Below are 27627 nucleotides of genomic sequence, written 5' to 3'. Positions count from 1 at the left end.
GGCAGTCATCACGCCATCCTAAGCAGCAAGAGCTGACGTTGGACGAAGCTGCCAGGTAGCTGAAAAAAGACACAGAAGGCAGCTGATACCCACTTTTCAACGTTTTCTTTTTTTTTTTTTTAGTCTGAATCTGGACTTCAAGCAACACAGCGCCTGAGACAGCTCATCTGAACCACACTGTATTGCAATACTCGCTCTTCCCAAAGAAAAAGACTCCACTGAGTAGCAGAATGCTGCCAGTGTCGCAGCTAGGGCTACAATACAGAGCCTTTTTGTAACATTTTAAAATCTCTTTCCGTTCATACATTTAGAGAGACATACATACACTCATATATCAGTTCTTCCTTTTTTGAGGGCACCTTTGGCTTTTGTTACCCTGATGTGACTTCTTCTTCGTCTTGGAATGATGGGGATCTTTCTAGCTTATGTTGGATTCATTTTCTTTTCAGTTATGTATATTCAACAAGGACTTTCTACCCAAGGTAAGATCACTTATTGTCAAATACGTGTGTGTGTTTTTCTATGCTAAAACGGACTGAAAACAGTATTGGGGGGAGGGGGGGGCACGAGGAAGAAGAGAATAAAAAGAAGGAAAACAACCACAATGGATAGGAGATGAGGACACCAAGCATCAGGTTTACATTTAGCTTTAAAATTGTCTGTAAATAGGAACAGAAGTGAGAAGTTTCCCCAAAGTGGGAATAAAACAAGCTTCTTTTACTTGATTGCAAAGAGGGAAATAACAGGCACCTTGCAGAAGAGTAAAGGGCTGTTGGTGAATGGACATACATGTGTTTGGGTTGTGCATGTTTGTATATATGCATGTATGCATACAATAAACACCTACCCGTGCATGCATAATTATTGCATTCAGACCAAGTACCGGGTGGCTAAATCTACTGCCTCCCTTAAAATATTGCGGTCTGCTTTCGTGCTGCGTCCCCTTTCCTCTCATATCATCCTGCAGTCCTCAGAGTCAGACCTTCATTTCCATTCTGTGACTATGTGTATTTCTGCTCCCCCCGCCCAAAAAAAAAAAAAAAAAGAAAAAAGAAAAAAAGGAGAAAAAGACAAAATCGACTTCTTTGAAGACCTCCCCCCCGCCCCCCGTCGCCTTTCTCCCTCCTCGCCGAAAGGCGCGCCTTGCATTTCAAGCAGCCCCGGCGCTGCAGGAACCGGTTGTTCGGGACCTCGAGGCTGCGGCGACGCTGTCAGCACCATGGACAGATCGCGCGGGGCCGGCCCCTGCGCCCGCCGCCCGCCGCCCCCGCCCGCCGCCCGCCGCCCCCTGCCCGCCGTCCCCTGCTCCCTGCCCGCTGCCCGCTGCCCCCGCCCACGGCTCGCCGCCCCCTGCCCGCCGTCCCCTGCTCCCTGCCCGCTGCCCGCTGTTCCCTGCCGGCAGCTCCCCGCCGGCCGCGCTTGGCGGTGCGGTCGGGGAGGTTGCTGGCAGTTATTCCCCTCCGCCCCCCCCGCCCCCCGCCCCCCCGCTCACACGCACTGACCGGGAGGGGAGAGAACGAACGAACGAACAAAAAAACCAAAACAAACTTACAAGCCCCGAATACACAAAATGCACGGTCTTTTTGTCAGTTTAACCTGGTGACTAGCAATCGCTGACTGCTGGGGGCGGGGGGGCAGAAAACGGGACACCGTGAAATATAAAGCTAGTAGCTTTGCTAAGTATCTGTTGCCAAGCACAAACGTAGGGGGAAAAAGAAGTAACACTGGTTGAGTGTTAAATTATCCCACCAATTCCAGGTTAGCTAGGAAGACTGGATAAAGAGAGAGGAAGAGGGGAGGAGACAACGAGCAATATTTCCTTCGCATCATAATATGCTCCAGTCAATCTGTAACACTGCATAACAGAAAGCAACATTGCAGGGTCTTTCCAATTTTCCTCTTCTTGAAACACAGGTTTTATTTATTACGGTTTGTCTGTAGTCCCCCTCACTTGACTATCATGTTTCATTATCTTGCAGAATTTTAAAGTGAGTTACAGGAGAGGGTGAGAAGGAAGTAAAGACTGAGACTTAAAGAAGTACTGGTGCCCTGGACTGTGTCCATCAGGATTAGTTTTTAAATCTAGCAGTGGGACACTGAAATGGGCAGATCCTGTTTGTTAAAGGACTGGGATACAAAGGTGAAGGTTAGTTCTAGAAAGTGTCTGCCAGGACTGAGAAACAGAAGATGTATTGCTGCTTGGTCCGATTATGCAAGCAGAGGTTCTCAGAAAGAGTAACTAACTCAGGTAAAGCCTTTGAAATGGGCATTTTGATGAGTGGTTGTAACCCGCACCTCAGAAGAGTGCCTCTTCCAAGAGCCACTCCAGCCGGCTGTGGAAGGTTTAACAATTCACACGTCTCCAGCTCAGCCCTACGAAATACAATAAATCAGTCTGGGTTTTTTTTCCTCTTCCAAACTGGTCTTACACGAAAGCCCTCGGTGAGTCTGGTGAAATACTGCATTCTGCCCAAGGGTATTTGGACCTAATCACATGAAACTTTACTAGCCCACGGGAGCAAGCAGGGGGGGTCTATAGCATTTCCCATGAGCAGGGCTTAGAGTGTAAAGGAGGTGGCTATGTGCATAAGGGAGGAAAGGCATACTTGGGTGTGAGAGAGACCAGGGGAGGTAACGTGTGGAAAACTGGAAAATCAGAAAAGAGGGGGAATGAGGAAAAGAAAACAGATAAATTAATTTAAAAGCAAAAAAAAGAGAGAGACAGAAGGAGAAAGGCAACACAAAAAGCAGAGAATAAACAATGAGTAGGCAACAGGAGATCTCAATGCGTTACGCATTTGTTTTGCAGCAAAATTCACTGAGTTTCCCCGAAATGTCACGGCCACTGAAGGGCAGAATGTGGAGATGTCTTGTGCTTTCCAAAGCGGCTCCGCTTCGGTGTACCTCGAAATCCAGTGGTGGTTTCTGCGGGCGGCTGAGGACCAAGAGGCTGGAGCAGAGGTGACAGGCACTCAGGTACTGATCCTCTGCCATGGGGTCCCCAAACCACCCGGGAATGCCACAGGAGGGGGGTGGAGAGGAAGGGAGAGAGGGAAGGAGAGGAAGGCGGGGGGAAGAGGGAGGGAGCAGAGGGAGGTTCTGGATCTCCCCAGGGACTTAATTTTGACCATGAAATAACAGTGCAGGAACCTGCAGAGAAAAATGACCACCTCAAGGGATGGTGCCTTTGGTGCCTGTCACTCTCAGAATGCGGCTAGGGACGTTCACAAAACCACACAGATTTCCAAAGTCTAATTTTTTTTCTTTTTTGTTCTCTCTCTCATTTTCCCTTTGGAAAGCAGCTGTTCAGAGACTGCTCCTTGTGGGAATTTTTTATTTCCCAAATGGCAAGATCCTACACGTGCCCTCCAATTTACAGCTGGTGCAGTCGAGTTGGCAGCCCTAACTCTGCGTGCAGTTGCCACAGGAGGGCACACACTTGGGGGGGTGCAGAGGGGAACCAATGCCCCAAAGAAGCCAAAAAAAAAAAAAATCATACAACAGGGCAATTTCAGCCTTCCGAGCAGGACAGAGGGGGCCACGTCCGCTTACACTGTCACCCAGGGACGCTCCTCCCCTCCTCCGCTGCCACCTCCGCACCGCTCTCGGCGTTCAGCTGCCCCGAAAAGACGCCCACGCGAGTCGGGCGGGTGGCGGGTCCGCAGGGCAATGCCCCTCTGCCACGCTTGGGGGGTGCCTCGCGGCCCGTGCCGGCTCTCCCCGGCGCGGCCCGCAGGTGGCACACGCGGCGCGCCGCTCCACGGGCTCCGCGGCGGGGAGCGGGGCTCGGAGCGTGGAGCGGAGCGCCCGGGCGGGGGCCGGCGACCCACGGCGGCGCTCCTTTCCCTGCAGGTGGAGCTCTTGCCCGAGCGGGACCTGGACAGCGACGGCACGAAGATCAGCGTAAGTGGCGCCGCAGGGCGCGGGCGGGCCCCGCCGGCCGGGCGGCTCCTTCCTGAGCCAGAGCCCACCCCGGGCGCTGCCGGCGGCCGCCTCGGAGCAGGCACGGCGGGGTGCGGCGAGGCTGTTCCCCCCACACACCCCCCCGCATCCCCTCCCCATCGGCACCGCAAGCTGAAGCGGGCAGGCGGCCGGCAGCCCGCAGCTCCTTCCTTGCCGGCCCTGGCAGAGGGTGCCAGGACAGCTCTGCCCCATGCAGCCTACACCCCTGGGGACCCCTGGGCATGAAGGCATCGGCGAGCGAGGCTCAGGCAGTAGACCTTCGGCAGACTGTTTCCGCGCCGTGAAGCAGACAGCCTGCCCCCATCCTTTTGCCTCTTGTTTTCTTTTACCCTGGGCAACTGCTGAGTCTGCCTTAGCGCTCCAAAGCTGGTTTTAAGGCTGAAATTTGGCCATGAAGCTGCACTTTCCTTCAGTGGGGTGTGCAACTGTTTAAATGGGTGCTTTCCCAGGTTCATATCTGCTGGCACAAAACAAGCTCAGAAAGTCGCTGGACAAGACCTCCCTGTTAGGAGTAATCTCCACTCTTGGCCACTGAGACTTTTTCTTAGGAAAGTGGGATTCTGACACCAGAGTTACCGATCTCCCGTTTGGAGATTAAAACAGAATGTTGTCTCAACAAAATTACGAGCAACATTGCTCCAGCCCTTGTCCAGGGAAAGAATGCCTTCCTCAGCAGACCCATATCCTGAGTCAAGCACAGCCGCAGCCCCTGACCTCAGAAGAGTTCAGACCCTCCTCCCTCAGCGTCCCAAGAAATGTATGGTGGTGGGGTCATGGTGTGGTGCTCACTGCAGTGGAAAGACACAGAAACTTAGCAGATACTGCAGCATGGGTATTCCTTATGAGCCCAAAGGGGTCTTCCCTTTCTCAGACACAATCGCTTCGGAAGTGTCTTTTAGCTGCAGCCAAGGCTGTAAGTACCAGCAAAGTTTAAAACAGCCACAGATAGAGGTGAATCATTTCTGTTAAGTCCTTTGCTGCTTTTTGATGCTTACAGATAACTAACCAAGGAATTACATCAGGTCAAAGTGCAGCTACGCATAGCTGAAGGGCATTTATAAATGAGAATTCAGATGTGTTATGTTCAGAATGATATATATTCTAGCCATACTTAGATTTCCTATGATACTTCTCACCATACACTATAAACGATTTGTGTCACGGACCGTATCTTCAGTTACATTTGTAGACTATCTTACAAATGAGGCCCACATGTGGTCTTTGGATACTATTCCACCAGACATAGTGCTAGCAGCCAATTTATTCCTTATCGATACTGGCTCATTCAAAATCCTCGTAGTAATCCATAAGATCTGTGACACAGTATGGGCTGTAAAGCTTGTCCCATCTTTCAAGTTAAAAGTCTCTTTCTCTCATTATGTATGATAATAATTCACGATGGGGTATTCATACAGTGGTTTTATAAGCTTGCATAAAACATTTTATATTTGCAATAAAAAAAAGTCAACATTAGGTTGACAGTCTAAATACACTTGTTACAAATGTAGCCTTCCTTTTTTTCTTTCTTGAAGGCACATACAGAGTCTCCCTTGGTACTACTGGAAAGTATCTTCATGAAGAGGAGAACAAACTTTTAAGTGCATTTAATAAATTCTTTAAAGAAATGGTAAAATATACTGTATGTGTTTTTAAACTGTGCTGAAGTACACCACTTCTATTGGTTTTAAATGATAATCAGGCATAAATTGAAAACATGCATACCTGTTGACTGCAACAATTTCTAAATTTCAAATGCAAAACCCAAACCAAATTCTATTTTTCATTAGTGCTATGCAACACTGTTAACTTTGCAGATATTGCATGGGAGCAAATGAAGGCAGAATATGACCTACAGATCTTCTTTCCCTTCATATGAAACTTCTTTAATCCTGTTGCTGAATATGAGCTGTTCAGTAGAGATATATTATTATTGAATATGGTTTAAATAACTATCCAGCACTTTCTGTGTAATTAATATTGCATATATCATGCCTGAAAGTATGCAATCCATACTTTCAACTCAGTTTGCCAAGTATAAATTCAGAGCTGGATACAACACAACAGGCTGTAAAGTCCATCCAGTACCTTAAAGCAGTAATGTATTCACAAGTATTGCTCTTCAATTTATCAAGCAGGCAGAACAGGTGTTTTGCCAACACTGGTGACTGCAGCATGCCAAGCTATCAGAAGCAATGTGTTGTATAATCACCAATAACACGTGCCCAGTTTCAATCTAACAATTCTTCGTTTTTGTGATCTACCACATATTCATCACCCTGACGGTTCCTCATTGCCTGTCATTGATATGACACAAAGCAACATTTGCATCCATGTTTATGTGATGGTGGAAGTAAACCGGGTTCAGGAGTTCTTCAAAGCTGAAGTTTTCTCTCCCACTGAATCCCTTTTAACTGGCTTCCTATGGGGCAACAGATATTAATCCAGATAGAGAGTAATAGCCAATTAATTAAATATAAATTATCTAAAATTATGAACATACAGAAAGGAATCTGTGTTGCCTTTCCTAATGCATCTTAATACCTATCACACATTTCTGGATGCATAATTTACTCATGTGTTTTTTAATTATGTGAGACAAAAATACGTTATGTTACCGTCAGATATTAAAAGCAATTAAAAATAAATCAGGAGTCTTATTTTAGCTGACAACTTTTAAAATGATCTTGAATATGTGCTACTTGAACATGTGCTGCAGAAATGATATATGACTTCTAATAAGTACACACTTATATAAATGAGACAAAGGAACTACCTGACACAAGATGTCTTGTTATGGTTAATAAAAAAAAAATACCAAAGGTTTGGACATGCCTGAAGGAGACAAATTGAATGTCAAATATGCAGTTTCAATGTAGTGAAGACTACAAGCTAATCTAATAAATTATTATTAAAGAAGTTTAAATATTGGCAAACATCTCCAACAAAATTGTTAATGCACTAGTTCAAAAACTGAATTATTCAATAAAGCCAACTAACTGGAAATTTTTAACCAATGAAGTGCACAGATATTAGGTTTATGTAAGAAAGCTCATTAAAAATGTTCATGATCTTAAGCAATTAATTGGAATGAGCACAGTAGTTTGGGTTGTTTGTCTGAGGCCAATTAGCATTTCAGAGCAAACCATCTAAACAGTTTTGGAAAGATGTCAGACATCCTCATAGATAGAAATAATCATACTCATCCTTGATGCAACTTCCCTGCAGTAAGCACAATCACACCACTGATTACTTTGGCATTTGACTTCTCTGGACAGGCTCTACACTGGTAGAGTCTTCCCAGAGAAAGAATAATACCTGACAGCATGTTTGTTTGTTTGTTTGTTTGTTTTCCTGGCAAATTTGCAGACAGTGAAAGTACAAGGGAATGACATCTCCCACAAGCTGCAGATTTCAAAAGTGAGGAAAAAGGATGAAGGCTTGTATGAGTGCAGGGTGACCGATGCCAACTATGGAGACCTTCAGGAATACAAGGCCCAGGCATTTCTCAAAGTCAACGCTAACAGCCACTCTCGGCGAATGCAAGCCTTTGAAGCATCTCCAATGTGGTTGCAAGACATGAAACCTCGCAAAAACATCTCAGCAGCTGTTCCAAGTAGCATCCATAACTCTGCCAATCAGCGTGTGCGTGCCACCTCCAGCCCTGAAGCAGCAGCCAAAATCCCCAAACAAAGTCCACAATCAGGTATGGTAAAGCATTTTGAGCTTTCATTTGATTGCTTACCAGCATGTAAAAGGAGGCTAACTCAACAAGGTAACCAGGAATTGTGACTAGGAAGAGTGTGGTGCTTATTTATTCCTCCTTCTTTCTGGCTCTATTCCTCCTGCTATCTCCTTACTTCCTAAAAGCTGAAGAATAAGTTTATGGGCAGAAGAAGCAAAAAGCCTTAAATTCCTATACGTGGATTTTCTCTCTACTGGTTTTATCCACCAAAGGTTAGCTCTCTAGTTGAAGCTTAGCTTTCCTTCTAGTGTGTGTAGAGAGAGAGGGGCATGTCAGTGAATGACTCATCTCATTTTAAGATAGCTGTGCATGATAAATTAAATAAAACACCCATCCAGAAGTGTTTCTTCCTAAGTTAATTTACACCAGTCACCTAACTTTTATTTCTCTAACATTTGGTGAAATTAATCTACTTTTAGTATCAATCCTATTTTCATAAGGAACTTGACTTCTAAATCTAAGCAGACCTTTGATACACCACATTGTTTCTCCGTTGTGTAGGCTTTAGAAAGACCATGGGTTAGTCAGAGAATGTGGGTTTGTCATCTTCAGCTGCTTGACCATTTGCTTTGAATCAAGCATTAAAATGGCAATGCCTCAATTGTCTGTCACGTAGAAATTAACGTACTACACATTTTGTTTGGGAAATTCTGTACAGCACTGTATAAATAACCTATAAGCAATATAAGTCTGCATTTCCTACATTGATACAGTAAAATTCACAGCTACGTAAAGGTACATGAATATACAGGAGGTGCAGCTGTTGACCACTGTATGATGGCAATAGAGAGATGGACAGGATAAAAAATTGAGACGTCGTAAATGATCAAAAATCCTCTGAAAAACAAACTGTGCAAGTTTAAGGGTTTCTGGGTTACTTCTGTTTACACTGAGGGCCCAATGTAAGGCAGGAGATCACAACCTAGCTTAAAATATATAATGGAAGCTAATCTAGTTTGTTCTAATGCATCATTTTTCTTCTAGCAAATGCCATGTCATCAAAACCAAAACTAGGAATACAACAAATCTCATAGCACACCTATTGTGAAATCACTTTCATCTTACAGGCATACTATCAGAAAAACATTTTGATAAGGAAAATACATTTCATTACAGATTGGAACAATATGATTATTCATATGAAAAATCTTATTGCTGTTAGGAAAGATGATGCACATACTACCACCATTTTACCTCTGTACATATTTTTTTAATTTATTTAAAAGTTACATTCAGTTCTCTTTCCCTGAAATGGAGCCACTTGCATTTTTTAGCTCTTCCAAAAAATGGTTAAGCTGTTAGAAGAAAAGAAATATTTCAATTGATTTAAAACCATCATTCTAGCATGGCTTTCTTTTCAGAGAAATGTGTACACCGCTTATTTTCCACTGGACTCATACATTTCAAAGTAGCAGACTTGTCCATAAAGTGAAAACTCTGGTTTCTGTTAAGTAAAATTAATTAATTCTCTATGTGAAATGAATTAAAATAGTCACGAGTTTATGAAATATGTAGCTACAGACTACACTGCATTGCGGCCAAAGTGTGCACCCAACAACTAATCCAGTAAATCACTTTAGATATATAATTGAATCTATAATATCGTTTATGTCTTTAGTGCAAGCAATGTCTTGCCTGATTACTGGACATTTGTTATTTGAGAGCTAGTAGGTTATTACACGGAAAGGTCCCTGTAAAAAAAAAAAAAAACAAACATAGAAGAACTTAATCTCTAATTTTTTTCCTTGAGCAAAGATTACTGCAGATCAAGTACAGACAATCCTAATCATAAATAATTTAAAAATTAAACAGATTCAAATATAATTTAGTTTATTAATTCATTTGTTTTATGATGAAGCACAGATTAATGCTGTACTCATCAGAGGTGAAACTCCTCTACTGAAGAAACAAAGAGTGTCCCAAGAATCCATATTAGGCTTAATTTCAATTTAACAGTCAATTGCTACACAGTAATTACTGGTGATATTTTTGATGAACATCAGTTTAACTCTTGAGAACCAAGATTTATGTTCCTTTACTTGAGAAAATCTGGGCTTGATTTTCCAGCTATGGTGTGATTTGGATTTTCACTCCATTTTACACTCACTCTACACCAATAGAAATACCCACAGGAGCACAAGGCAGTGGGGGTTTTTAGCTCTATGTAACTTTGAGGAGCAACTTCAGCTGAGGAAGGAGAGACATCAGTTGTGAGACCTCACAAAAGCAGAAAGGAGGTGTCATAGACAATAATAATAATCTGTCTGTTTATGATATCGAATCAACAAAATCTCCTTATATTGTCAAATAAGAAACTGTTCTTCAACATCATGCTAATTATATATGCATGCACAAGACTGCTGTGTGATTACATTACATGTAAGCAATGTGTGCATCCAGCCTAGAACACAGAAACATGATTAAATACAAATTTATCATTATTAACCACATGTTTGTATTCGAAAGACATAGGGGGTGATTGTCATGTGTTTGTTCATGTTGAGTAATACACTGACTTCAGCAATACTGTTTGAAGAGAGAAATACTATTAACCATAGGTAATTGTATCAAATATTCTCCAATATTAGAGAGCCGGTGCATAGTTATTGGCAAGCAATAAATTTTACTGCTGTGCTCACAGACTATTGCAAAATATGTTTACAGCAGAGTGTCATTCCGCATGACACTGCGGAATTATTGGGAAATCTGTATTCAGCTATTTCTGAAGAACACGGCTACTAATATAAGAAGGATTGACTCTGATAATATAAATATTTTGCCACCAAAATTTATTTTTGAAAAATAGACAGCACTCTACTTAACTCCTTCTATCCTGAAGCACACTGCAGAATTCCATTTATTTCTTAACAATAGATATTTAATAGGTAGCTCTAGAAAAGCAGTTTACAGTCACTGCCATTTTAAAATATCAGCATTTCCCAACTGAACAGATATTTCTGCCATTCTCCTCTTTTACTCAAAAGTCAGAATATCTGTGATAATTATGAGGGAGCTATATAGCCAGGGCTGACAAATTAAAGTGATATGAGGTGCGTTTAGCATTTTGTGCTGCTCTGAAAAATGCTGTGTGAGTGTAAAAAAGATATTTGTTATTGTTAGCGTAACGGAGATTCAATATAGGAAGAAAGAGCTAGAGAGAGCATCTCCCACTTACAGTCTGCGAATAATATACTAAGAAGCACTAAATGTCTACCTCAAAGTCAAAAAAATCAGGAAAGCAAAAGTCAAAGCTAACACAGTTTGACCCTTTCATTTCATATTCATGGGCTGCACCAAATGAAGTAAGCCATCACAACTTAACAGGAATCTGAGTAATTTGACAGGCAAATCTGCATATATCCAGAAAATGTCCTATGTAGGTGGAGTGACAGACTTTTTTTTCTGCATAATTCATAACAACATATCTTAGTCCAAAGGTAAAAGTACAGCATTATCACAGAGCCTTGTAACTCTAAGCAGTGTCACAATGAACTGAGGTCCAAGGGCTGCAATGAATTCAGGTAAAAGGAAGCTAAATAATCTACAGGCTGCACCAAATCTCACAGTTTCATGGATATAAATCTAGACAAACTCTGCTACCTGCATTCAAGTCACTCAACATTTATAGCAACACAAAGGGCTGCAGAATTTGATGTGCTGAGAATGTGTATATCCCCCAAACTCTTCCCATTCTGCCAATGCTCTGTTAAAGCACTCAAAGCCATTAGTTGCTTTTCAGACTCAAGATCAGGCTCAGAGAACTCAGGAGGGAATAGCTACAAACGAAGAGGTAACGTTAGGTCCATTTTCTGACTGCTTACATACAGACTCTGCACATTTCTAGCAACCTTTTGTTCGTTCCTGAAGTAACAAATTCAACTATTGACCTAACTACATGCTGAAACTGTTCCTATGATGACGGCAGAGTTGCAGTGAGTGACTTGAAAAGGAGCACAAAGGAGAAGGTAGTCCTTACCTAAGACAGAACGACCTGGATTCTTGGCATTGTAAACCACACTGAGAAGCTGATCATCAGGCGTGAATGCAAAAGAAGAGGATGAAAACATATTTCTTCAGTCTGTTGATACTGATAAACCAATGACATTCCTCCCAGCCTCCATTTTTATCTACAGAATCCAGGAATCTTTTATTATCAACCTATTGTAAACACAAATTTTATGTCCAGTTTGGAATCTTCTGGGACATAAACCAACTTCTGTGTTGTTTTTTGTTTTTTTCTTTTATGTTACATCTCCTCTTAAAGTGAAGGGACAAAAAGTCTGCTCTAGCCTCCACCAAGGCGACAGCCAACATTACTGCTTTCTTCACTAAGAGAAAGACTTTGGCTTTTGTGGCTGTTGTTTTAGAAACTGTGAGTACCCGTAAGTCTGGGAGGCACCAACCGTTACTGTGATTGTTGCACAGCAAAAAGTCAAGTCTCTGTTTCCTTAGGACTACATTAAAGCAAAAGCCAAATGAGAGTTTTGTTCTTCTTGTTCTGAACCTTATTCAGCCATTCTCAGAAATTCTTGCAAAAAGATGATGCAAGGACTATCCCATTTTACACCTGCATACACTACAACCTGTTTTTACTTGAAACCTACACTTTGGTTTCTCTCTTCATGAAATGAAGCCACTCCACTTTTTTAGCTTCTCTGAAATAATGGAATAAATTCTAACCATGTTAACTGATATACCCTATTACCCAGTTAGTTGTTGACTTTGAAACTGTAAGTATCTTCTGAGAAGTGCTAATCTGCTCCACATAACTTCATTGACAAAGCAAGGTCATAACAGCAGCTAAACCCTTTTTTTTAGGTCAGGATTTCCAATGCAGAATGAACTCACTACTGCCTTACGTTTCTTTCCAAAAAACCCACATCTTAATTTCTTATATGTGCGTACTTACTGATAGAACCAAATGCGTATAAGTATTTAAACTCCTGTTCCTAGCGCTTAGTCCAACTGAACCCAGTAATAAACAAACTGTTTTTGGTGGATCTGCAGTTCTAACTCCTGTCGCAAGCAAAATGGTATCTACTTTTTGTAACCATCCCTCACTGCCATTGCCAATTGCTGATACTACACCACTGTCACCTTTCTATTCATTTCTATTCCTCTTACAAAAACACAGGTTCAGGAACTAAGAAGAGAAAGCACTTGCCAACCAATATGTGTTCATTTCTGTTGTTCTACAAGTTTTAGCAGTTGTTCAATCCCATATGCCCATGCCAGCCTGAGTACTGGGTATGCTTACTTTCAAACACATTATTTTCTTATTTCTTTATTTTCTTAGTTGTGCCCATGGTTAAGCACTAATACCGAATCATAGAAGAAAATCATGGTCTTCTCAGATTTGTTGAGATAATCATGGATTCTGTCCTTAAACATATGATATCTCCACTGTAAACATATTCCTGTAAAAGTGATGGTGTTTGGAAAGAAATGTTAAATAACCTTAGCTAATCACAAGCAGGGGTAAGGGGGAATTTGAGAAAGCAGGTAATGGCAGATTAGAAACAGCCTACTACAGGAAAGGGGACTCCATGGCAGATTTCCATTTTTATTATTCAAACATAGCCTGGATTACTCTTGAATAGTTGCTTTTTCAGATACTGCACAAATTATATGCATGAAAACATGGAAAGCTATCTTTGGATCCTGCACGGCATATATGCCTCCTATGAAGGCAATCCAGAAACAGTGAGGACAGACACAGCAGGAACTAAATGCACAAAGTTGAAGAAACTCATTTTGCCCTTTCTCCATCTACATTGTTGTTTATCTACACACGTATACTGAGAACTTTCCTATTCTTTTAGTAACCTTACCAGTATATTTTGCTGTCCATCTGCCATTGCTACGTATGCACCTAATCAGGTCTCTTACTTTCTTTTAGCTATTTAAAAATGAACCTTTCAGACTCACCTCACCTTTAGAACAAAACTGATACATAAAGATATGGTAGGGGACCCCACAGGAGTTCCCTGAGTAGCAGAATCAGTGTCATTCTGTTCTACATGCCTGATGCAACATTCTTAGTACTTAACCACTGGAAAGATTGCAGATCGGCCACACAGTTAGTAAAGAAAGAGAAGAAAAGAAAGGAAGAAAAGAAAAACGGGGGGGGGGGGGGGGGGGAAAGCTGTTTATGAATTGTTTGTCAGCTCACCCAAATTGCTTTTCAATGCTACACTCTCAGGCAGCTTGCACTGTGTCATCAGAGATTGCAGCATATGTGACAGGGCCTGCTCTTGAAATAACTGTTGGGATTTCCTTGCTTCAGAACACAACCCATTTGTTACTTGACACATATACAGCAAAGCAAAGGACATTTTCGCTTGTTTCAGGTGAGAAGCAGGAAGTTTCCCGTCTATGGTGCCCTACTTCATTATGAAAATCCTTTGCAGCACTTAAAATTAAAAAGAATGGGTAGAATTATCTGCTGGTTGGAATGGATACAACTCTGCTGAAGCCAAAAGGATGACATTCATTTACAATAGCAAAAAATTTGCCTCAAGCATGAGGGTGAAGGTGAATTCTCTTCTACTCATAAAGTGAGAGTGAATTATAAGAAGAATCTAAGCTTTACCCAGCTTGTACCACCTGAAGAAGTTTAGGACAGTGAAGCTGCCTGGGAGTAGAATGAAGGGAAGGAAAATACCTGAAAACTGCTATTTTCAGCTCATTCAGTTCAGGGGGAGGGGGCATTCTTGGTGGTGGGTTTTGTTGCTTCAGGTTTTCTGTGTGTTTTTTCTTTAACTTTGATCAACTTTTTTCTAGTGTTTATCTTTGAAACCTTAGGCCGGACTAGCTAGAAAGCTCAACACTTAGTATTTTCTTATTCTTTGGACAGGGATTGTCCATTTGATTAAATAATTCATGAGCTTCAAAGATATTCCAGACACATAACCTTCTTTACAGCTACAGTAATAATCAATTAATCCTGCTTTGCTGATGATAAAGCCAGATGTCATTTTAAGAGCAGCTGATGATCTTTCTGCTGGCCTTGTGAAGAGAAGACTGCCCCAAACGCTTCATTTTACCTTATCGTAAGGAAGTTGCCATCATACTTCTTTGGCAGCGCAACTTGCTATCCTGTCTGTGTGTGGGTGTTCCAGTCTTGATCCACCTCCCTGAAGTTTATTCCCCCACCTACTGACAAATGCTATTGTCTTGGAAGAAAGCTGCCTAATATGCTGAGAAGAATAGAAATGTGAAAGTTAAGTGCCACAGCTAGCATTCCCAGTGCTTCATACATATGACCTGTGTGTTCATCAACAGCAACAAAAATACAGATTGCAAATCCGTATGCCACTTCTGCTGCCAGTCCTATTTCTACTGCTGTTATTCCCTCAGCTGCTGCTGTTGCCTGTGACACTGACTGAGGCTTTTGGCTAGCAAATCACAGCCATAGGGGTATAATAACTATGGAACTGACTTTTACATGACTGTAGAAGATGGTGTATCCATCTCCAGTTCATTCTGTGCAACTGAAAAAAGAGTTAAAAGGGCAAGATGTTTTGTCAAGGAGCAATAATAAATCAATTATGAAGCCAAGAACTAGCAGTAGGTCTCACAGAGAGCTAGATATTCAGATGGTGCAAAGCCCTTTAGTAGAATAATACCGTTTGAGAATATGGCTACATAGCATTATGCCTGTCTGAAACTCTGCCAAAATAACAGGTTGATTACCTATCTTGTACTCTGTTGAATTATTCACATGAGTATAATATGTACTGATCAGTGACCATCTTATAACTGAAGAGTCTTTGAATAACAATGAATGGCATTTCATGATTATGATTGATCCCACATCTCAGAACTGTAATGAGAAAGGTAAAAAAATCTGAAATGAAAGTAGAAAAATTCAACAATATAGAATGTGAAGGAGATAGAATTAATACAGGATTCGGCACAAATACTTCAAGCTTCATTCTCACAATCCATCGTTTTTGAACTAGTGCACTGTGGTTGTAGGGGTGATAATGTCGTATTCTTTTATTTGTATCACAGTAATAGCAAGGGTGAAGGCTTTAACTTGTGAACTCTGGTTTAGCTCTTACAGTTTAAAATGTTGCCACCCAAAGTCTCTGTCTTGCCCCAGTCAGAAGTTATTGCCCCAAACCTCAATGGCAGAAGGAAATAGGTGCCTGCTCCTCAGGTCTCCCAGTTCACAGTGTTGAGCATTAAATTAAGCCTCTATGACTGCTGATAAACTAAAACACCGGGTTGCTAAATTGAGATAGATGAAGAGAGAGCATGGGGTTTGCTTGTATCACTCCTACTATTGGGGGTTTAATTTCCATAGGAGGGGGAGGTAGAAAGATGGAGGCACTACCATCCTAAACTGCTCCATCTAAAACCATTAAGAGCTCGTGAGTCACAGCCTTTAGACAGAGGTATGTTCTGTTAGTCAGAGGCATTGTTCTAATCTCTATAACAACCGCATTATCCACCAGGCAAACAAAGGATCAGAAGAATGGTCCCTGCCTCAAAACACTTACCATCTAGGAATTAGACAGAAGAAAACAGACTCATCCAGTCGGATGGGTACAGATAAATGGGAGCTTAGCTGAGTTCCATGAAAATAGCTCTTATATAAATGATATAAATAGAAGGAGATCAGGTTGACTGTATGTCAAACATAAGCCTAAGCAGTGTCAGGTGTGAAAAGCAAGAAAAGGGATTGAATATCTCATGCTGAAATATTTACAAAGAATGATAATTTTCCTTCTATGTTATAATAACCCTCTTTGTATATGTTTTTCTTGGTATGATAGTGCTGTTGAAGATGATAGAGTAATAGTAAGTATAATTGCACTTAAGATTTTTTTCTGATGGATGAAAGGATGAACAGGATGCAAAAAGCACAGGATGAAAAAGATGAGTTCAATTCTATTTTTCTTCAAATAAAACTCATTGCAGAAATGGCTCTGTTAACAGTTTAATTACAATGTGGCATATATCAAATATACACACATTTATATATATTACAAAAATGCTGAGCAATTGGTGCTGCAGCCATGTTTAGTTACAACAGTAGAAGCCAGTTACTAACAAAAGAGTCAATTCAAGAATAATTTTTGTTAACAGGCTAAGTTCCCTCCTTCATTCAGGATGGGGCATAACTATATGCAAGTAAATGGATGAGGATGGGTTACCACAGGACAGTCACAAAAAACTGTATTTGCTTTGGAATCAGCCATTTCATACAGATAAATAGAAATGCACTGGTTTATATATTTTTCTGTCACACATTAAAAAAAGTCTAAGACATTTTATATCCATGGTTTTCAGGGATAGGATGAGAGAGAAAGGTGCCCAGTGCTGATAAGAGCAGTCATAAAGCATGCTGTCAGTGGTTCTCAAACAATACCAATTAACCAGTTTACGGCCTGTATTTGCTTGAGTTTGCCCCCCTCCCCCTCAGCTTTGAACTGTTTGAATAGGCACTGGATATTGGACTGCTTCTCACACTAGTTTTATTTAAATAGCTAGCACTGGTGTTTCACAGACTGTTTGCAAACACCTCTCAGCAGCCCTTTTCCCAAAAAGTACTCTCTCACTGAAATAGAAACAGCTGAAGTCAATGCATTACTTATACATGTGAAGAGATATTCAATGTAAAGAAAAAAAAAAAAAAAAAACAAACCCACAAACAAAAAGAACTTTAAAACTTTGCAGGCTTAAACACCAACTAAAGGGAGGAAGAGAATTAGGATGTCTGCTATAAATGCCTGAACATTTGTGACTGAGAGCCTCAGGTAGGCAGAATGTCATTCTGCTAAGAAAAGAAAGTCAGTCAGGGAAGTTTGAGTATCAAGACAAAAAAGCTTCCACAATATAATAAATATATAGTGTTGGAAGTAGTCATAGTTGTACAGCCACTAAACAATTCAGAGACATCAAGAATTCACTATATCCTTGGCTGAACACATGAAATTTGAGGTAGCTGAGCGCTAAAAAAGTTTTAAGCTGCTAGAAGAAGGAATATGCTTCTGGGTATATCTAAAGCTGAAAGCTGTGTGCCTTAGGTTCAAAAATCATTTTGACTCTGACACGCTCTACCCCACATATCACCTGCAGAGACAATTCATCTACACTTCATTTCACTACATGGGTGTCTAACTTACTGCTACTTTACTATTCTAAACTTGTTTATAAGAGTATCACATGAAAATGCTAGGGAAATTAAAATTTCAGAAGCTGAATTTTTGATGGGATAGTCTGTCCAGATAGCTAGACTCATTTTCAGACCAAACCAGCCTAAATAATTTTCCAAGAAGCATAAGCATTTGAACAAAACTGAGGGTCACTGCTACAGAAATGAATGATACTCATGAAGCCAATGCAAAACTGTATCAGGATTTCCTAATCATGTTAGTATGTAAAATATTATTTAGTCCTGAACTACTTATTAACACAATTTAAACAAAGCTACATATTAAAACAGAAGGAAATGCACTGATGAGAATGGAAGTTGTGAATTACAGGATAAAGGACAGAGGAGAGAGCAAAAATTACACTAGAGGTGGAATAAGCCAACTACATTATCCAGTTCATCTTCCTGAAAAACTGTGCTCAAACTCAACAATGATTTTTGGCTATTTTCATCAGAACAGTAGGAAAATCTATAAATGTTGATGCACTTCCCATTTCAGTTATCTGTTTAGGGATCTCACCCCTCCCTCCTGCCTGTTCAAGGTAAAAGGATGAATGAGTCAGATCATTTTGATGATCTCATTTTCATCTTTGAGAATGACATTAGAGATCATTTTAGCTTCTTGATAGTACATAATGGCCCAATTAGGAAGCCTGGTTCTAGTCAAGGAGTTAAAGAATAAGAGATGAACAAGAGCACTGTCTGAAGAATTAAAAAGAAAACCATGACTCTCAGATATGTTGCAGAGGAAGAACAAGATTTAATGTTTCCCTAGGTATGGATTGATGTAAGGGATGATGTAGAAAGTGGCCTGAATGTAAAATCCCATGTTTGTTCACACCAGTGTACCCATAATTCTACAATGTCCATATTGGCATTGTGAAATTGCAGAAGTCAATCGAAGTCCCACTTTTCTTTCTTTCTCCCTTCATACTGCTACCTATTGTCCTTTTATAGATTTACTATGGCTTGTTCTGGACAACTGCCTGAAGCCAAGTATCATTTTACTACATGCTACCTATATTTGAAGTCTCCTCAGGTTTTTCCTCTCCCAAGTATTTCCATCTCAAGTTTGCATTAGAACATGGCTTTAGGTGTAGCTGGCAGCAAGTTAAAGGCTGTGACCCGCCTTAGCCCAGAAAGAGCCCCAGGAGTTATTGTGGTTCAAACCTCTGGCAGAATTCTCTCCTCTACTCAAGGCTGGAAAGTTGTCACTTTCTTTTGCCCCGTGACAGGACTGAACATCTTTGTTCGCCTGGGCACTTTACCTAGTGAAAGCTAGGGAATAACCATCCATCTAGGACCCCATCCCTCTTCCTCACCTGTTCTTCTGGGCATCACTGGCAGAAAAGGAACACACAGCAGATGAACAGAGCTACATGCTGGACGCAAAGTCTAAGTAGACTTCATGGAAATTCAATACGTAGCCTATTCTAAATTTCCATCAATTTGGAAGCAGTAGTTTTCTTACAAAATGCAAAATAGTTCAGAAATTCACAACTTTTATTCTGGCATGTAAGATGAATTCATTTGCCCTGTGTGGTATGTTTGTCCAAGACAGTGATGAGCAATCCACACTATTTAAGGCTGACTACTGTACAGCCAATGGAGAAAGATGGTCTGGAAGCCTAAGCAAAAGTATCTACATTAGGAGGCTTGAATATGTTACTTACTGCTTGTCTTTCATCGTTCAGCTCCCCAAAATCAAACACAGGTGATTGAACCTTAAAATATACACGAGGAGTAATTACCCTGAGGAGGGAAAGGGGGATCTTACGTTTGTGGAAGGGAAATTTTCTTCCTGAGTGTGGGTATGTATTCCGGCAGTATAGGAGAGTTATAGGTAACTGATTTCTGCAATTCAGAGGAATAAAAACGATAGCAATTGGTAGGCCAGAGAGGAAGAGTCTATTTATTTAAAAACTGTGTGAGACATATTCAAATAAAACTTCAAATAAGATCAACCATACCTGCTTTCACCTATCTTTATGGATGTAAAACTGCTAATGTCTTCCAATAAATCTTATAGTCCATTAATATCCTCAGTAAAATTAAGTCAGGTATTTCATGAACCTTTAATTACTTTACATGGACATAATGCAAAATTATGATTTCATGTGGTTTTAACTGGGGCTGACAAGAAGGCTATTTCAAATCTAACACTATAAAGCAAAGCCAAGTGTTGCAAAACAGTAAACCAGGCACTTAAAGATGGACAATATCAGCACAAATTCCTGAAAAATGAAACTTCCAAGATTTCAACACCTCTGTGATTTCAGAAACCAGTAGTACAAAAAAATTAACTGATATTCAGCACAAGTTGAATATATATCCACCATATATATGCAGGGATAGTTTGGCATCATGTAATACATACAGAGAATCTAGGATGGACTTTTGTGTGACTGGCTGTATTTCTTCTGTACTGGTCAGCACAAAACCAGGACTCTACTCAGGCATTAGTCTTCCCTTGTGATCAGTGGCTTACTAATTAAAGGAAACTCAAAGATACCCTCACTAAACTTATATGTTTACTAAAATATTAAAGCAATGCTGTCGAATACACGGATTTGTTCTGTTATTTATATGACGACACACTACTCATTTTAAGCATAACTGTAAGAATCTAGTTTTCAGAGGCTCTGAGGGGTATTGAGGCTCAGAGTGCAGGAGGCTATTACATCCCAGAGACCTCCCAAGCCTTAGCAAGCACAAGGAATGCCCAACTTGCTAAACTTCAACTCTTGCAGATGCAAACTGCTTGAGACCCAAGGTGGTTAAACCATGTAAGGTACTCTTACAAATAGGGGGTGCTAAAACTGTAGGGCCTGAGGCAGCTGCTTAGTTTACAAATCAGTGTTTTGTCCAGTTGTGAAAAATAAGTGGGCAAAATTATGAAACCAACATTTGCTTTTCTCTGCTTGCGTCCCAAAATCCATGTATTTTTACACAATTTTTGTCTGATCGATATCTTAGTGAAAGCGAGGGATTACAGTCATTCAGGCATGCAATGAGCAACTATTTTTTTGATCAGTTAGGGTTTACTAACAATTTATAACTTCTGCTGGCTTTATTTTATACTTAGATGCTCCAAAATTAATCTCATTAACAGGTTATTTGGTCCATACATTATGAGCCATTATTCAACATTTGTGACAGAGGTTATTTTATGATTTTAAAACTAAGATCACAATTATTAATCACTATTGTTTTTTCTCTGTTTTCCTAGCATTTAAGTAAACCACATATTTGAATAAATCACAGTTTCAAAGAGTTTAATGGCATGAACTACTCTTTCATGCTGTTGCACAGAAACTTATGATCACGTGCCTTCGGCAACACAGCATTTGTTTACAGGAGAAGGCTAAGTATTTCATGGACATTTGCTCTTTTGGATGTACATCAGTGGCAGGAAACAAAAGACAACACAGGGGCATTTACATCTCACAGGAAGAATTTAACTGGATACCAGTGGCTGATAGGTCAAAATGTGAGAATCCTTGACCCACACATGAAGTAGAGTTTAACTAATAATGTAGAAATAATATATGTGTACATACTACCGTTCTTCTTCCAGGTTACTGTCTTTGAGGGTATCATAATTGTAGTCCAGCTTTGCCCAGTGTTCTTGACCTGCAATAAAATTTCTTCTAGCTCTCATTATGTTAATTAAAAAATAATGTTAGAAATAGCGGGGAAATGAGTAATCGATTTGGCAAATCCACAGCTAGATCGACAGGTTTTTACTTATATTACCGTGCTCACAGTTCCAGTGATACTATTTAAGTCCTGGACAGAACCATACACCAAAAACACATCTGCATGAAAACTCTGAATTTGGATACTCTGTATTTTTGAGACATTTGGATTTGGATTCTGATCTGTACTTTGCCTCTGACTTAAGTCTAAAAATAGTAAATCTCTGATTTAAACACACTATGACTTTTAGATTCACAGTCAAAATGGAAATTTCTGACTATTTCTAGTCACTTATCCTTTATCAAGATGGAACCCAAAATAATAGAATATGAGAAAATATGACAGAATATAAAAAGGAAAAAATCTAAAAAGGCTGCTTTCAGTTTTGCTATGTTATTGTTCTATATTTGCAGTTTTCACCCCTCCAAAATCTAAAGAATTTCTTGGGTTCATGAGAGAACAAATACAGTTCTTTTACACATCTCCAGAAAAAAAAAAGAAACCTGAGTATATTTAAACTCCAACTGTATTTCATAAAGAATCACTGAAAAGATGAGAGTGCACCTAATAGTCATATATGTCACTGTATATCGTAAGTTAATTTTATTTGGGGTGATATATTACTGAAAAATGTATTAGTTTGGGTTAGACAGCATTTTGGAAACTATTAAGCCAGTAAATACAGACCTGCTATGACATTAGGATATACTAATCAGATCCCGAAACCATGCAGAGGACACTTTATGACAGTGATTTCCAACAATCCTAACAGCCTCTTTCTTCACCTAGAAGCTGAAATTGTTTTAGTTATATTCCCCCTAAATTTTTCTCATGTGTTCAGTATTGCTTTAGCTTGTACTTACTGCGTGTACTCTGACCTAAATCCCTTGCAAGATAAACAAACTTGCTGTTTACAGAAGAACATGCATGTAGAACATGTGATATGAATTGGAAAGAGGTCGTGATGTATACAGAGACCGAACGTTATAAGTAAAAAAGTTATCAGGTGTATGAAATATATGACCCCTAATTCGGGGATCTACAGATTGTCACGTTGAAAAAAAGCAAAACAAAACAAAAATCAAAGAATGTTTAGCCTGCAAATCTTATGGTGCTGCTTTTCCCACTGTGAAATAGTTTAAGTCAAACCTATTTTGTATCATACTGATTCTCTGCCACACATTACGGCTTTCAAATTCTCAAATTATAATGCCATTAATCGTTAAAAAAGCTCTTTTAAAAAATATCCATGAGACTCTTCTGAGTATTTATCCTTATTTGCATTGTACATATTTTGTGCAGAGGAAATGTATCTCCAAAGACGTCTTTAGAATTGTCTTGAGCAGTGTATTTCTCTAATTCAATCAAAAAAATATTTAAATGGAATAAAATGAGTGAAAATAGTTCAATACATCATGAAATGATCAAATACTAACAAAGGTTCTCACTAAGTTCTGCTAACCTAGTTAGGGAAAGAAAAGCCTTTATAAAAATCTGTCAAATGACAAATTTTACACTTTATATAAAAGAGAGAAGAAACCCATGCTGCAATAAAACCAAAACCAGAAATTGACTCGACCCTTGGGCGCAAGCTTGTAAATACTACCTATATGAGAACGACCCACAGGAAGAAGTTACAGCAAATTTGCTTGTGTGTTTGCTTGTTCCTAATACAGAACAAGTGTTTTGAGGAGCCCAGCAAACTACTGCAGTGTAGTACAGGTAGGCTAGCATTATCAGATGGGCAAGAGAAAAGTGGGCTTCCCACTCCTGTTCAGTAGGAACTAAGCTCAAAGTTCCCTTGGACTTCTTTGAAAATCTTAGTAATGTCTTTGAGACATGTTTCCATTTAAAAGTTAATGTTCATTTAGAAATTCAGTTCACACATGGATAATTGAAATATCACTGTCACTGAGAAGCTCTTGCGTATGTGACAGAGGACTAAGAGTCTTTTATGGCAACTACTATGTATGCAACATCTCACACCATGTATTTACAAAAGGAAACAGTGTTCAGAGATCTGGGATTTAGTTTAATCCCCATTTTTGAAGGGAAAAATTTACTAAAGATAGGAACAGGAATACTTCTTGCTACACTTAGAAACATAGTTAGCAGATACAGAGAAATGTTTTACTGATAAACGTCTGAAAACTTTAAAAAATTAGCATTTGCCTTGAGTTGCTTTCATTGTGTATATTCTTGATGAGAAGATAAATGTGCTTTTTGGGGCTGCAATGGAATCCAGCATTCAGTTTAATATTAAATTCTTTACAAAAATAGCTTATAAATGATTAATGTATTTTTTAAAAATAACCAGTTATTAGAAGTACAGCATTATTATGGACTTCTTATAACACCATTAGTACTTTGTTATAGGATTGATGCCTGTAACTATCAGTAACATTAATCCTTTTCAAGTATACAACACAGCTATAAAATCTATTAATCATGTATTAACCTGTTATAATTGGAACTTTTATTTATAATGTAACCAAATTAAATTTATGGTTTTCACCTCAAGTAATATGTTTCAAATTCTGAATGTAATTCTTTATGATATAGGGAGTTATCAAGCACTGAGACTTGGTATGTAAGACATCTAAATACTCACGTCCTTGGTGTGCGAACATTTCAGTTTAATTAGTCTCATTCTGAATGCTTCTATTCTGATAACGTACTTAAAATATAAAGTCATGTTTGTAGAAATAATGATATGTACCATTGTTTTCATAGCTTTTTAAAAGGAAAAAAAAATCTGGGAAAATACAATTGCTCAAAAATACATACTCCAAACCTTTTAGCATTCTGTTTCCCCCTTGTAAATAGCACAGCCATTTGCCAGTATCTATCTCCTCTGTTTTACAAGAAAACAGTCTTTAACCACTAGATGATATTTTTGTTAGCAGTCAATGATGTGATGCTGGAAATGATTTTGTAAAGAACACTCTGAGGTGGAAGGTGTTTGGGTTTGTTCCTCTTGGTATATGGCTTCACTGGATACGTTTAAAAAGACAGACGAGAAACAAAAGCAAAGCGAAACAAAAAACCTCCTTGGGACTGAAATACTTTGTATGTGTTGTTATTTGCAGTGCATGCCAAGACATTCATGGGCACCAGAGCCAACCTGGCGAGCTAATTAAATATATAAATGTATGTGTTTAAAACAGCCTTATAAGGAGCATTGGAAATCTGCAAGATGAGCGAATATCTTATAACTTCTTCCGCAGGTGCGAGGATAGCTACAAGCCATGGACTTTCTGTCCTGCTTCTTGTTTGTGGCTTTGTGAAGGGTGCTTTGCTTTAATCTAAAAGTGCTGACTTTTTCCAATATCACTTTCTCTTCTTAAAGCAAAGAGCAAATCGCCTGTAAAATCCACGGAGCGGACAGCAAAGTTGACCCTAACCTCCAACCACCACTCTGCACCCAATGTACTCTAAATCTCTACACAAGGAGCACCTTCTTCAGGAAGTACAAACAAAAATACTAAATAAATTAAATAAATAAATAAATATTAAAAGAAGAGGATACCACCTGTTTTCTTGATATATTTTATTTTCTTTGGCGTATCATTGATCTTTTATTTGAAGAGAACTGGTGTGATGTAATGAAACGTTTTGTAACAGCAAGACCTAGTTTCCTTTTCTTTCGGCAAGGAGAAGCTTCATCCTTGACTTCTCAGGGGTTGGCCTGCGAGTCATCAATATTACAGAATTAACCATGGATGACATTTGGTTTCCTATGCTGAAAGAACTGTTCCAGCCTGGAAGCAAACAGAGGCCAAATAATGAAACAAAACATAGTGATTTAACATCGACCCCAATAAAACACCCCACAAACCTTATCAAAAAACTTTTTTTTTTTTTTTTGCATGAGGAATAGGGAGGAGAAAAGAAATTCTACAAAACTGCTAAGCAGGCCAGAGATGTTTCTGGAAAACAAATGAGGATATTTTTCTTTTGAGTTGTTTGGGGTTTTGTTTTTTTTTTTTTTTTCCCCGTGGGTTTTTTCCCTGTCTTTTTTTGTTTGTTTCTTGTTCAATGGTGGCAATTACTGACTTAGGCCAACCCCTGATGACTGCGTGGAGGTTTATATATATACATCTTTTTTTTTTTTGTGTGCGTTCTATATTTCAGTGTGTTTTCTCTAATTTTGCAACTCCTGTATATGCAAAACTAACTTAAATTCTGTAAATTGCTTACAGTCTGTGTGATATAACTTCAGAGTAGACATACTTTGGTCCTCATGCAAGCCAGTTTTTAATATTATCTATATGTCGTGCCACCAATAGACATCTTTATTTCCTTTTTTGACAAAACATCACTTTTTAGTTTGTAATTCAGTACTGTGTGGATTTTGTAATACATACCTTCACTTCCACTGTTTTGACCCCTTTCAGCCCTCTGTTTACTCTGTAAATGCACATTAAAATTTGTTATGGTCTCTAGACAATGAATTATTTTAGTTTTGTGTATGTTGTGTTGGAGTTCAGTTGCTGAAAGCTCTTTTAGTTTGTGATGTTTATAGAGATGAAGTGATTTGATCACTAGAGACTATAAAATGCAGGTTTGCAGTCAAATACTGCATGTAAAGGAAGGTTAGAAGTGGAAAACAGACAAATAAAACAGAACATGGCTTAAAAGATATTCTTTTGGTAAAGGGTTTTAGGAAAGTGAATTTATTACACTGATAAACTATATTCACATCACAGCTCCTTATACATGGCCAAAGAAGCGTCTTTCTTTGCTTTTTCTGGAAGTGGATTGTCATTACTCATTGGTATTCTTAATTAAAATATTTTATGTCTGTGAACTGAACATCAGAATTTTGCTGTTGAATGAAGTAATATGCATTACATGAATTACATTCATTAATGCAGGAAGGAAAAATTGCTACCATTTGCAGCTGCAATCAGGAAGGTTTTTTTCTTGTTCCCCTCCTTCCACTGATGCGGAACAATCCACACCCTTTCATTTATCAGCACAGACAATCACATATACCACATGCTTATTATGATCTATTTACAGCAGCATTAAGTAGCTGCAGTGTGGTCAGCTGTGTCATTTCTCCTCATTTTGTAAGTAAAGTAGAAGGAAGTAAAAAAATAAGTTTAATATCTCACCAGTCCCTGGCCTACAGGCCTAACATTTTATTTCAAAATGCCTATAAGTCTGAAGTCTTCCCCCATTAATTTCAAAGGAGAAAGAACAAATAGTAGCATAGAATCAAAGGGTAACACACTAATGCTTAGGAAGAGGATAACATATTTGTGCAAATCTTATTTCCCTTAAGCATACATTATGTACTATAAGTTTGACTGGGAATAGTCAGTCTTTCTTTGGTTATAGAAAAGTCTTAGCAGTAATAAAGAGAGTAGAATTTTGCTCTAATACAGACAAATCAGGAATAACTATCAGGAGAAAAAGGGAAAAAGTTCTTTTATTTCAACATAAAATTAATGACCCGGTAGGGATATTGTGTATTGAAAAGGTTTTGCTCCATAGTAAAAACAGTTTATCAGCCTACTGACAAAGAAAATAGAAACAGTCCCGGTTAAAGTGTTCTGAATCAAAACCAATATTGTCGATCAAAGAAGAAGTAGATGAAAAAAGAGCCAGAGCTTTTTGAAGTCTCATTTTCTGAACACACCTATGGAACCAAACTTTCAGAGCTCTGAAGGAAAGGCTACATTTTCCCTGTGAAATAGGTACCTATGACTGGATGCTGTGAGAATCTCCTGTGTGGAGTTCGGAAACCTCGGTGTCCATTGGTCTTAACCGGAACCAAATGCTTAACATCATAAGTGTTTCATATGTTTACTGTATACATATATCTTGTATGAATATTCCATGTATGCACATAGTCATATAGGCAACCTGCAGTGACATACGGCATTCTTCAGAAGCAGTTTAGCCTCACATTGTTAAAGTTAGCCTCTGATTACTATGTTAAACTGATACTGTGTTTTGCTTTATGCTGTTAGCTGCTTCGATATAAATCACTGTGTACCAGGAATTAAGATTAAAGTACCAACTGAAATTAAAACAGAATTCTAGACCA

The 27627-nt window shown here is 39.3% G+C and overlaps 1 protein-coding gene across 5 annotated transcripts; it reads left to right on the top strand.

Annotated features, from left to right (window-relative positions):
- VSTM2A (V-set and transmembrane domain containing 2A) lies at positions 1-27627 on the top strand. Of its 5 annotated transcripts, none has more exons than XM_076330257.1 (5): positions 1-482; positions 2810-2976; positions 3853-3903; positions 7330-7666; positions 24797-24991. In XM_076330257.1, the coding sequence occupies exons 1-5, from the start codon at positions 404-406 to the stop codon at positions 24871-24873; spliced, it is 711 nt and encodes a 236-aa protein (XP_076186372.1). In that variant the 5' UTR covers positions 1-403; the 3' UTR covers positions 24874-24991. The 5 variants fall into 5 exon arrangements, with proteins under 5 accessions (XP_076186372.1, XP_076186373.1, XP_076186375.1 ...); XM_076330258.1 differs by lacking the exon at positions 24797-24991 and adding an exon at positions 24659-24788; XM_076330260.1 differs by lacking the exon at positions 24797-24991 and adding an exon at positions 21277-23911.

This window comes from Aptenodytes patagonicus, chromosome 2 (genome assembly GCF_965638725.1).
Source record: "Aptenodytes patagonicus chromosome 2, bAptPat1.pri.cur, whole genome shotgun sequence".
NCBI classification, from domain to species: domain Eukaryota; kingdom Metazoa; phylum Chordata; class Aves; order Sphenisciformes; family Spheniscidae; genus Aptenodytes; species Aptenodytes patagonicus.
Note: the sequence above shows the minus strand (reverse complement) of the source record. Positions and strands in the feature narration are given on the sequence as shown.

Coding starts and splice junctions, on each gene's coding strand:
- VSTM2A (XM_076330260.1), top strand. CDS start 404: ATGATGGGGATCTTTCTAGCTTATGTTGGATTCATTTTCTTTTCAGTT. Junction 2,977..3,852: donor CAGAGGTGACAGGCACTCAG/GTACTGATCCTC, acceptor CTTTCCCTGCAG/GTGGAGCTCTTGCCCGAGCG. Junction 3,904..7,329: donor GCGACGGCACGAAGATCAGC/GTAAGTGGCGCC, acceptor GCAAATTTGCAG/ACAGTGAAAGTACAAGGGAA.